Source organism: Bombus impatiens, unplaced genomic scaffold, assembly GCF_000188095.3.
Source record: "Bombus impatiens unplaced genomic scaffold, BIMP_2.2 scf_0640, whole genome shotgun sequence".
Taxonomy (NCBI): Eukaryota; Metazoa; Arthropoda; class Insecta; order Hymenoptera; family Apidae; genus Bombus; species Bombus impatiens.
Window position 1 is genome coordinate 1,170,058 of NT_177059.1, and position 11,186 is coordinate 1,181,243.

Here is an 11,186-nt window from a genome sequence, read left to right on the forward strand (position 1 = left end):
TGAAATCGGTTCGTTTCGATCGGAAGCATCGATCGACAAACTTGATTCGACCAATTCGTGCACGAGGCCCCCGGCACGAAGAAACGCAAGGAGAAACGATGAGACGTAACGAGACTAACGAGGTGCAAGAACGGTCAGAAAAATGATAATCCTGACCACGAGACGAGTCCGTTTTGCCTCGTGAGTGGTACAGTTGGCTGCGCGGTGAACGAGACATCGCGACGCGACGCGACGGATAATTTATGGTGCTCGAGGGGGATCACACGAACGCAGAATGGAACGGTGACGCAATTGCACTTCGGTATTCGTTGCACGCTGAATATGGGCTAGGAACCAGTTGACTTTGACCCCGCGTGAACCTTCGAACACGATGCATCTCGTTGTGCGCACGCGCAACTGGGCACATCGTCCAATGGATGCACGCATGCACGCAACTCATGCACGTGTCACGGAAGGAGACAGGTAACCGCCCTGACGGATGATTAAGTCGCGTCCCGTTCTGGATTCTGTCGTCTTAATTTGACGACATTTTCACGTTTAGCGCCGACATTGATTCATACCGTCGTCCAGGAGAAAGACTTATTTTGCGACAGAAACGTTCGAGGAGAGTTTCCGCGCCGTGATATTTCACAGATCGTCATTAAGATCGTTTACGCGAATCTTCTAGGTACGATAACGACTGTTGCATTTTTTAACGCCGAATTTAGAAACATATTATTGCAATTCTACAAAATTTAGAAAGCTATAATCGAGTTTTGTTTATTGAATTAAACACGTATATGCATATATGTATAACTACCTGCTACGTAAAAATTGGAAGCTTAATAAACTTTTCAACTTTTTTATCCTACCGGAGTTTTATCCTACCGGATAATGATTTACTAATACGAGTATCAAGCAAGCAATATCACTTATCTACCTATTAAAGGAAATTATCTAGCGATTAGAGATACTAGCTGTGCCTGTGTCGGCTAATATCGGCGGGTAATTAATACTTTGCTGAAAAATAACGAAACGGAGGAGAAACGAAGTTTCGAAATGGTGGAGAGGAACGGGAGTTTCTATTTAATAGCAGTCGTCTAGGATGGTTTGCCGTACTGACGCGTTCTCTGAAATAACGACCGAATCGATAACAGTAATTACCATTGCTTTAAAATCGAACGACTTCGTATATACCGATAAATGTACGTAAACGCGCGATTTGACTTCTGTAGTTACCAGCGCTTAAGCCACGAAGTTCGCTCGTGTATGCCAGAGGAAAAGGCTCGTTATGAAGTTACGTGATCGGCCGCTTTAAACTTGGCAACAACACGCGTATGTACTCAACGAGAATTACATGCTCTTCTCTCGCTTTAAGTCACTGGAATTACTTGTAAAAGATCGGTTATCAGCAGCCGTTTTTGCGTTTGTCGAAGCGCCTCTACTCCGCAAGAATTAAGCGTTTACGCGAATCTTCGTCCACGACGTGGCGCGACGCGGCGACTCTTAACTTCTCAAATTGCTTCGAACGATCTATAATCGAGCCTACTGACAATGCATCTTGGTCGAAAGGTAATTCGTTGGTCGTGTACCTTTTTTTCAACGATGTTAATTTCAACTTTTTGGAACTTTATTTCTGCCTTTTCTTCTTTTCATATACAGCGCTTATAGAAAGTACAAACATACATTTGCATAGAGCCTCATTTTCCAACGAACGATTTCCTTACCAGCTGTTTTCTACGTTTCATTTTCACAATAGCATGTATCTACGTATTTTGTTGTATAATCGCAGGGAGAAACCTACTACCAGACGATACAAAATTTAACGTACTCGAGCCTAATTAGTCAAATACTATAACGCCAAGTACGATGGAGTGCAGATCATTTTCGTAGTTACTATTTCGTATTTAGAAACGAACAGAGACTGAATTGCCACGGAAGACTGGATATTTTCACTTTTTGTTTAGATACCTGTTTTAATACCATTTATTTATATGGTATACGATAAATAATCGTTTCAATTGGTTTTATTTGTCAACTAGTTTCAGATCGAGATTCAAAAATAGAGCAAATTTAAATTAAACACGCGCTCATGCTGTTTGAGTAACTACTTTTAAAAAATCCTTTAATTACTGTTACTGATTGGTCACGTTGATAATGCAGATTTCCTTTAAGAAGGCCATCTAGTTTTATGACTAATTAAGTACTCATGCGTGTATATTATTTGTTTATTTTGCTCAGGTTGACGAAGAAAGATCCCATCTATTAACATATCGTAACGCGCGAGCTTCTATATATATATATATAGATAATAAAAAAAATTCCGTACTTTTGATTTAAAAATTAAATGTGTTTTGCCATCCTCTTGAACATCAAGAAAAACATTAATAATATTATTCGTTTCTTAGGAAAAATCTTGGGTTTGTCGCTTATTTTCGCAACACTCGCGTCTACGAATCTACCGAGATATTTCCCACTTCGGATTATATTCGGATTGTAAGAGATAATTTCAGGTTAATATTAAAATTGCCACTCTTAAAGTTATCCACTGTTTTCTAGCCATCGAATCGCGTAAAAGTCAAAAGTAAATCTTTGTTTATAAATCAGCCAACTATCCGAAAGAATCCGAAACACGCATAAAGCTGAAAGTAATCGATGCGATACACTGTAGATACATACTCCTCTTTTGAGCTCGTAAGTCATGAGCATAGCCCGCAGTGGTTGACGCTGTAACTCGCATATTCAATGAGCCGCCCGAAGTGTAAAAAGAATATAATCATGGCAAACGCCAAATTATTATAAATCGATCGATCTTGATCTTTTGCCCGATCCTGATTCAGGATATTAGCCGCGTTTAAATGCGACTTGGTCTACCCAGGCTACAAAAAACCTGACGCTTTCTCGCCTCGCAATCACGGATAATTTCTAATCCTTGAACGGCTCTCGAAGATGCGAGCGAGGATTCCGCGAAATTACTCCCGGTTTCCCCCGATTGCCTGATTACTTTGATCATTTGCACGTAGAAGTTGATCTCGTTCTATCGAAAAGAACGTGCCGAGATGCCCAAACTTGACTGAAACTGGTCACTCGCGTTCCCTATGTATACGTATATCGTTGAACGCGTTGCATTTATGTAACGTACGTTTATGTTATATACATATACATATACATATATGTATATATTTTTATATTTATATATTTGTAGAAAAATATAACGTCTATCCGGCGCAGGAAAGGGAAATTGTATGAAATTACATCATCTATACCGTAATTTACGTGGTAAACGGTATTGAGAGGATCGACTACATCGGCCTTGAGCGTGTCATTACGTTAAGTACGTATATTGAAAAGATTTTCGCGCTTCGAGACTAAGCGTTGTTCGTAAGACGAGAAACCTTTCACTAAATGATAACGCGTAATCTAGGATGATGGCATTGCAGTATACGTACAATGTCATTGCGATCATAGTAATTTCTTACTCGTAAGTTGATGCGCACGAAACGTTGTTTATTTTTTCGGTATTTTTCATACGTTCTGATCAGATGATACGTTACAACGTTAGAGATATTAAAAATAGAAATATTTTTGGCATCGGATACGATACCGCCTGAGGCGCGCGTCTAATTAGACAGTAACGAGCGTAGATATCGTAATTGTGTGCCACTTGTGGCATTATAATCCGATTCGACATCCACTATAATTTAGTTGACAAATTGCAGCTTTGCTTCTCATTAATTACAGACCTACTATTAACCCGCAAGTATCGAAAGCAACAGATTTCCACACTCGTGCCAATAATATCTGCAAAATAGCTCGCCGTATGCCGATCGATATATATTACAACTGGATCGTCGATCAAAAAATTACACACGAAGTCAATGCAACTACCATAATTTACTAGATTAAACGGGATATCGACGACTGTAATTGGCGCTGAGAAGAGACATTAACTTGAAAGTCTTATCGAGAGTCTTAATGATTTCGAAGTAGCCTAACAATTGAAAAATTACACGCGCGCACAAATGTCCAATCCCCTGTTACGTGTAATTTGTTTGAAACATTTATCAGTGTCGTATATTTCTTATAATCGTGTATTTTTATTAATTTCGGATATGATAAAAGTTATACGGGAAGAGAGAACGTTTCTTTCAAGTTTCAAAATACTTTAGACAAATACGGGAAATGCGTCGTGGATTAAACTGCACTAAACTGCAAATTCTCTCTGATAAGTCAAAACTACCAAGAGGAGAAATATCTAGCATTCTTTCTGGGATTCGATGCGATCGGTTGATAGGTAGTTACGACCAATAATAATAATCGAGAATTTCAGGAATAGAAGTCAATAATACGCGCACGTTAGGTGTTTCTACTCGCGTCAGATGCGTACAAATTATCGTGCTGTAACACTCGTCTAATCGTAAGCGAGCGAAACTAACGACGAAATAAACTCCCAAGATATCGATCGATGCGCTACTTGGTAAAAGAAAAAAGAAAGTAACAAAGTCGTGCAAGGAATCTTTTAAACGCTATTCTATTCTAACTATTTCATACTATTTCATGGACAGACTATTCTTACAGTTTTCCATTTTATTCCTTTCTCAAATGTAATCGATTTGAACTCAGCGGTGGTATTTTACCAACAATTGAATCTCTGGCGAGGTCTACGCTTAAACAAACTGAAACAAGCTTAATCGCTTAAACTCGACCGAACAAACATACGTCAATTCTAATTTTGCAAGTAAACTTTTCAAATGGCTAAATGTCAGTCTGCAACGTGAAAGTTAATACGTGGATTGTCAGTTAGCAAGCAAACCCCTTGCATGGTCAGAAGGAAGTTTCATTGGCGCGGACAGGGTTAACAGGGACCACATGTCTCCGTGTATATTGACCGGTTCCAGAATAAAAGGGATACGATGATTTCAATAATTTCGCCCGCGCATTCTTCATTCAAGCTGTTGACAGTGGAAAAAATCGGCTGCATCGACCCCTCTTTTCGTCGTAGTCGTAAATCTCGCAGGGAAAACACAAAGGTTTGTTTAGGCGTCAAGTTTGATACACGATCGCTCGTTCTCGCTCGCCTACTGGAATTCGAGGGTGAACGCGATCATCGAATGAATAATCACGGTGCAACACGTGTTTCTCGATGTAGTGCATCGCGTGCTGCTCTACATTTATCGAAGCTACGAATAGTCGAAGAAAGTTTAACCATGGTTACAGCTCGATTAATAGATACACTTGTGCACTACCACTCGAAAGTGGAGTAGGACGTTTGTCCATTTCTTTCCAGATGCGAGATAATGAAATTGTCGACGAAGAGACACGAATCGCGTGTAATTTTATTGTCTGCTATTAATAGTACGCGTAATGGAACATCGCGATACGCTGCAATGGACTTTTTAAAGTAAATTGTGCGAGTAAAAAATTACTTCGTTTGCTATTTATCTTTTTAATTTGTAAGCTAGAAAATATGTGAACAAGCAATATCTTTGAGGCAGTGTCTAAAGACCGATAACGTAGACATTTTTGACATTTATCGTTTACATCTAAACGATAAAGCGTTTTCAATTCACGGTTGGCCATTGCGCGTATCTCTCGACCGTGTAACTTAAACTTTGAAAGTACATTTAAACGTAGAATTGATAACTAAATATTTCCCACGATACGAAAAGTAATTATAGCTCGAAAATGAAAGAAAATTATACAAAATTGCACGTAAGAAACTCGCAGGTAATTTCTCGAAACAACATAACAGCGCAACAATTTATATAAACACGAAACAGCACGGATTAATATTCCGTTCCATTGTCAACTTTACCCTCGTTTTTTATTATTATTATTATTCTTTCTACCACGTACATCTCGCTATACGTATTACTGACAATTATCATTATTATTAATATTATTATCGTCATCACAGACGTTCGATTATCTATTCGAATGAAATCCTCGGCTCTCGATAAACTTTATTATGCATAATCGATACCTGTACCAGTAAAATCGTACGAACGAAGCAACCTTCGTCGGTTCGCAAAGTGTGAGGAATGTTAATCAATGGCGGGGCTGTTGAACGGCAAATACGTTTGCCCCCTTCGGGAAAGTACATAAATCGTATTCTGGTTCGCAGAATTGGACAATCTTATTTCTGGTTCGCACCCTTCACGAATGCGCAAATATATCCGGCGAGATAAATTACATTATTCGAGGGTCAATGAGATCGTTTCTGTAATCACGCGATGCACACGTAGCTCAATGAAATTACTGTTTCGTGGTATTCCACATTTATCGCTGCTATAAACGACGGTATGCAACAGACATCGGGACTTTCGTTCTTTTTTCCAAGCCCGCCGCTGAAGAATTAACGAGGCGACGAATCGGATATAAATCATGCGGTTGAATCCGTTAACGAAATTCATTGTCTCGTATTTTAATCGCATATGAGTTATCGCGACGTAGCTTTATGTGTTTTACGTTTTGAAGAATCTCTTACGGGAACGACTTGCGTTAGACGCAGATTGGAACGGGATGTTAAATTTCGAAATATCGTAGAAAAATTGCCCCGTCTTTAACGATTTACGCGATAAGACCTTCTTTACCTCCCATATTATTTTTCAATAAATCGAATGTAACGATCTTCTAAGGAATATCGTGCCAGTCGATTAGCCGTGCGTAATTCTTACCGTTAAACGTTAGTACGCGTTAACGCACTATGTGTACACATACTACATGCTATGTATAACTTCGGTTGGACATTAGCGTGGAATGGGACAAACGAAACGGGTGTGATCGCTTAATACGCACTTGGCAAGTGTAGATAATCGAAGATTCTGGTTGCTTGTCAGTAAGCGAACCACAATATTTCTAAACTCGCTGTAATTACATCTCGTTCCGAGAGATTACGTATCTCGCGTATATCCTTTTTTCTAATTACACACTGCGTAAACCTGTTCCACACAAATTTGCATCGTTGCAAGAACCGCAAAGTTTCCACTCGATAGCGAGGCATTTTTATAATGACGGAAATTTTGCTCTTTAGCTTCGCGGAAAGCAGACACTGGTCGGAAGAGAGCAAGCCCCGCCCTCGTTCCATCAACAAAGAATATAGCTCGATACGATTGATCGATCGATCGCTCGCTGAAAATTACGTTTCTTCGAGGAATATAACGAGAATACGTATCGAAGAAACGCTTTTCCTTTCTTCCGTCTTCGCCTATTTGGAACAAGCGCGAACGAAGATCGAATAACGCGTGTTGTTGGTGCCGCAAACGGGTTCGGATAAAACACGAATCAATGTCAGTCCCGCCAACGATGTATGCGGAAAAGATGAAAGCCGGATCGGGTTTCCGACTTTGCACTTGCAGCCATAACAGCGTCTGGACGCAACTATCCTCGCAATATAGCAGCCGTTCGTCTCGGCGCACAGTGCACACACGTACTGGCTACGTATGAAACTAGAGGCATTATCCTCAAGTTGTTAATTTCACGCGAACATGTCGTTGTTACGTCATTGATATGACAATACGCGTGATGAACGTACGATGTACGAAATATGGGATTAATCTGTACGCATATGTACGTATGTAGTTAATCAACGTACGAAAAACCCGATTAGCCATATTTTTGTGGAAGAGATGGTTGGTCGTGTGATGTTAAATGACGAGATAACTCTTTGTTAAAAACGTAGAGTGTATTTCGACTCGGACTGACGAAACGGATCGCCTTACGATCGCGTTCGATTATTTATATTGATCGAGGGGAGGATATCGGTAAATTTCCAATCGCCTTTGTCAGACGGTTTCCACGTAGCGGCGACATCGTTTCTGCCCGGAGTTTAGTTATTACTACAGTATGTGCGTGTCCTACGATATCGATACTCCGAGGCAAGACCACACGCGGCTCGATCAGTCCTCTAAGTCGTGCGCCGCTACATTTTCAACTTTTTACAAGGCTGTAGTTCTCTAGTTCAGTACGTTGTCGACAAGTCCCATGTTGACAAAATTGTCTTCGTATTTGCTTTCGTTCTTTTGTTTCTTTTAAACGAATAATCTGTCAGAGAATAGCAACGAAAACGCTGGAATCTTTAAGACGAACGTCTCTCACGATCTTCTTTGCGTCAAACAACTTCACCTTTAGACTAGACTTTAGATCTTGGACGAATTCTCATTCCTCTTACCAGTTTACGCATCGAATATATCTACTTAACTATGCAGTTGGCTTTGTATACTTTGTGCATGTTACGAACCCTCGTAAAACGGCGGCTGCTTCGAAAAAAAGACCCTCCTGACGACATTTCCATTTGGAAAGTTACGGTCGTGAACGTTGAACTTCGCCCACGTCTGTAACGTTACGACTCAATAACGCGAAACCCCTAAAGCGCGGCACGCGTAACCAATCGACTGTACAAAGTCGTGGCTTCCTCGTCGATTTTGCGAACTCCCTATCTTCTCCGATACCGACTCGTCAAACCCACAGAAGCAATCGTGTTTCCTTAGCTTTCGGTAAATTTCGGCAAACCGTCGATCTCCCACGATAGATATTTCCTAAGATAAATATAAAATTTGCAGTTACGTTTTCTATTTTTAATAGCCAGATTAGATCTCTACTAGATTTACAACAATAAACACTATATTTTACCAATGATAAAACGGATACAACGTTCTTCGAACGATCTTCGACGGATAGCGAACACAGACTTCGTGAAAGCGATAGAAGTTCCATGTTGCCGAGTGAAAAAGAGAAACCTGTTTTATCAAACGATTTTTAGCGGTTCTTCTCGATTCTCTTCGGTATCCAAGCATTTCTCCTAACGTTCCGTTATTCGATAAAAAATTCACAAGAAAACTCTGTGACTCGATATCGCTGAAGCTGCTTTAAAAATATCGGATGTAACCGATTTTAGTCGTTAGTCGTACAGAAAGGAACAAGAAAGGTGGATGGAAAATCAGTAAAATAAACAAAGAAAAAGTTAGATCGTTAAAGAAAACGAAGATAATGATATACCAACGATGGCAAGTGGCAAATGAGCATTAAATTAAAAACGGACACGCGAACGGTGGGCGGTTTCGGCGCCGTAAAGTCGGTTTTTCGTTCCGGTCGTACGCATTCTTTACGGTTGTCGACGGGCTGACCACGGATTTTTCCGCGGTGCAAACCGGGTAAACGCTGTAATTAGAGCCGATGAAGAACACAGCCGCTTTCGCTCGTCTAGAAACGAGTTACCATAAAGCGGACAGCGAAATCACAGCGCGGCGTAATGCCGGCGAAAACATAATGCTCGGTGTGCGGTCGTCGGTGGCCGGTCGAGCTGGTTCCGTGTTATACGTAATGTTAATTTACATCCTTCCATCGGGAAGCGTCGTTAATATTTCACCCCGCGTTAGCCCCGTTTCGCCGGCCAACCAGTAGCCAATACGACGAAACGAAGTTACCTGTTAAACGAAGGGGACGGAAGCGATGTTGCGCGAACCACAGCACCTCGCCAATTAGAACGTGATAACGACGAGTAATTAGACTACGTCACTGATAACGATCGCGAAATCTTTGCCTGCTTCTCGGAACGAATAAATTCTTTCGATTCGAGGATACCATAAAAGTATGCGACGATCGTAGCTAGCGATGGTATCGAGTTTAACGTATCTTCGATTTAATGACGTATAACGATGTCATTGCAGACGATACGTCGATAAAGTTATTGTTTTACGTTTATTGGAAACGTTTTACGTTTGTTAAAACGAAACGATCTACGAGATTGAACGTATTATACGCGCGGGGTCTGGAAAGTATCGGAACGCTGCTAGACACCTTTTACGATTATACGTACCTTCTACGTGAATTGGCCGAAATATGTTTAAACTTCATTAGCATCGTTACGAGACTCGGCTACTCTGATCTCGTCGTTTCAGCGTATACGATATCTGTCACGCGATAGTCGAGCCTCGCAGGACCACCGATCCAGCGTACATACAAACGCTTAGCAACGATATGTGGTATTTTTGGAACGTCGTATATGCCATTAATTTAGAAGCTTGTTACGTAAGGTTGATCGCGGACCGCCAACAACAAGCTGGATTAAAGGGAAGAACGTACGTGATAAAATATTGGCAATTTATATTCAGACGCAAACTTTATTCGACGGAACAGCGAAATAATTCTAATCGATGAACTCGCGAAAGATAGATGCGAAATAAATTCGCGACATTTCGACCGTACCAATAGCTTTCATTGCTCCTGTTAATTTACAACAAGCTGGAAAAGTTTTCGTACGTTTGACAACTTTTCTGAAAGAAAATCCCTAGACTCTAAACTAAACCCTAAGCTAACCCTCTCTTCATATTGTGTTTCAGCGCGAGTACACGGACGACTGCGTGTTCAACGAGACACTGGAACAGCACAATTACAACACCTACAGCTCGGCGAAATGGTCGACGGCAAAGAAAACCTTGTACCTCGGATTGAACCGTCGTGGCCAGCCGAGGAGGGTACAGGCCAAGGGTCACAATTTGGGTAGACTGTCCGCCTACGCGCGGGTATTAACTCAGGTCGCTCCTTCGGAGCGAGTGGAGGCTCTTCAAAGACGGCTGTTGGGAGCTCAACACAACGTTCGTCATCGGCATAACAGTCATCGCGGCGATTTGATTCAGCAATCCCTCTGTCCCACTCTTCCGGTACAGGAAAAGGATGGCAGAGATAAATTCAGGTGTCGCAAGCGAAAAAAGAGAAAGAAGAGGAAGCGAAGGTGCAGGCCAGGCGAGATGCCGGGTCCACAGTGCCAAATGGTAGAGGAGAGCGGGAAGGGTGTGGTAGTTTCGGGCAGAAACGAGAGCCTAGCTTCGAACGGGACTTCGTTAGAGTCGAAGAGGTCCTGCGAGGGTGCTGCGAGCGAGGAAGCCTGCCGAAGAGAGGCACTTTCGGTTCCATCTAAGAAACGGAAGCTACGGGTCGACCAGACGAAAGGAGGAATATCGTCGGCTGGCGGCAGGAACATCGCTACGGGCAGAAAGGTGGACGCGAGCAGGAACGTCACCGTGAGCAAATCGATCGCTGGAAGTAGGAACGTCACTGCGAGCAACAACGGTGAGAGAAAAGCACCAGCGTCAAACTCAAAAAAAGTAAAAGCTGCTGGCAGCATGAGTCAAAGTAAAAAGCCCAATTTGACAGATGGGAAGAGAAAGAGGAAGAAGGGGCCAGCAGCGGCAACGGCAGCGGCGGCG

General features: G+C 41.7%; 1 protein-coding gene across 1 annotated transcript in view; it reads left to right on the forward strand.

Moving 5' to 3' along the window:
• The window catches only part of LOC100747138, a 146,642-nt gene that overhangs the window by 132,572 nt on the left and 2,884 nt on the right, over positions 1-11,186 (forward strand). The window contains exon 3 of the mRNA XM_024369757.2: positions 10,320-11,183. Coding sequence (XP_024225525.1) covers positions 10,320-11,183 — 864 coding nt within the window. The remainder of the gene's footprint in view (positions 1-10,319; positions 11,184-11,186) is intronic.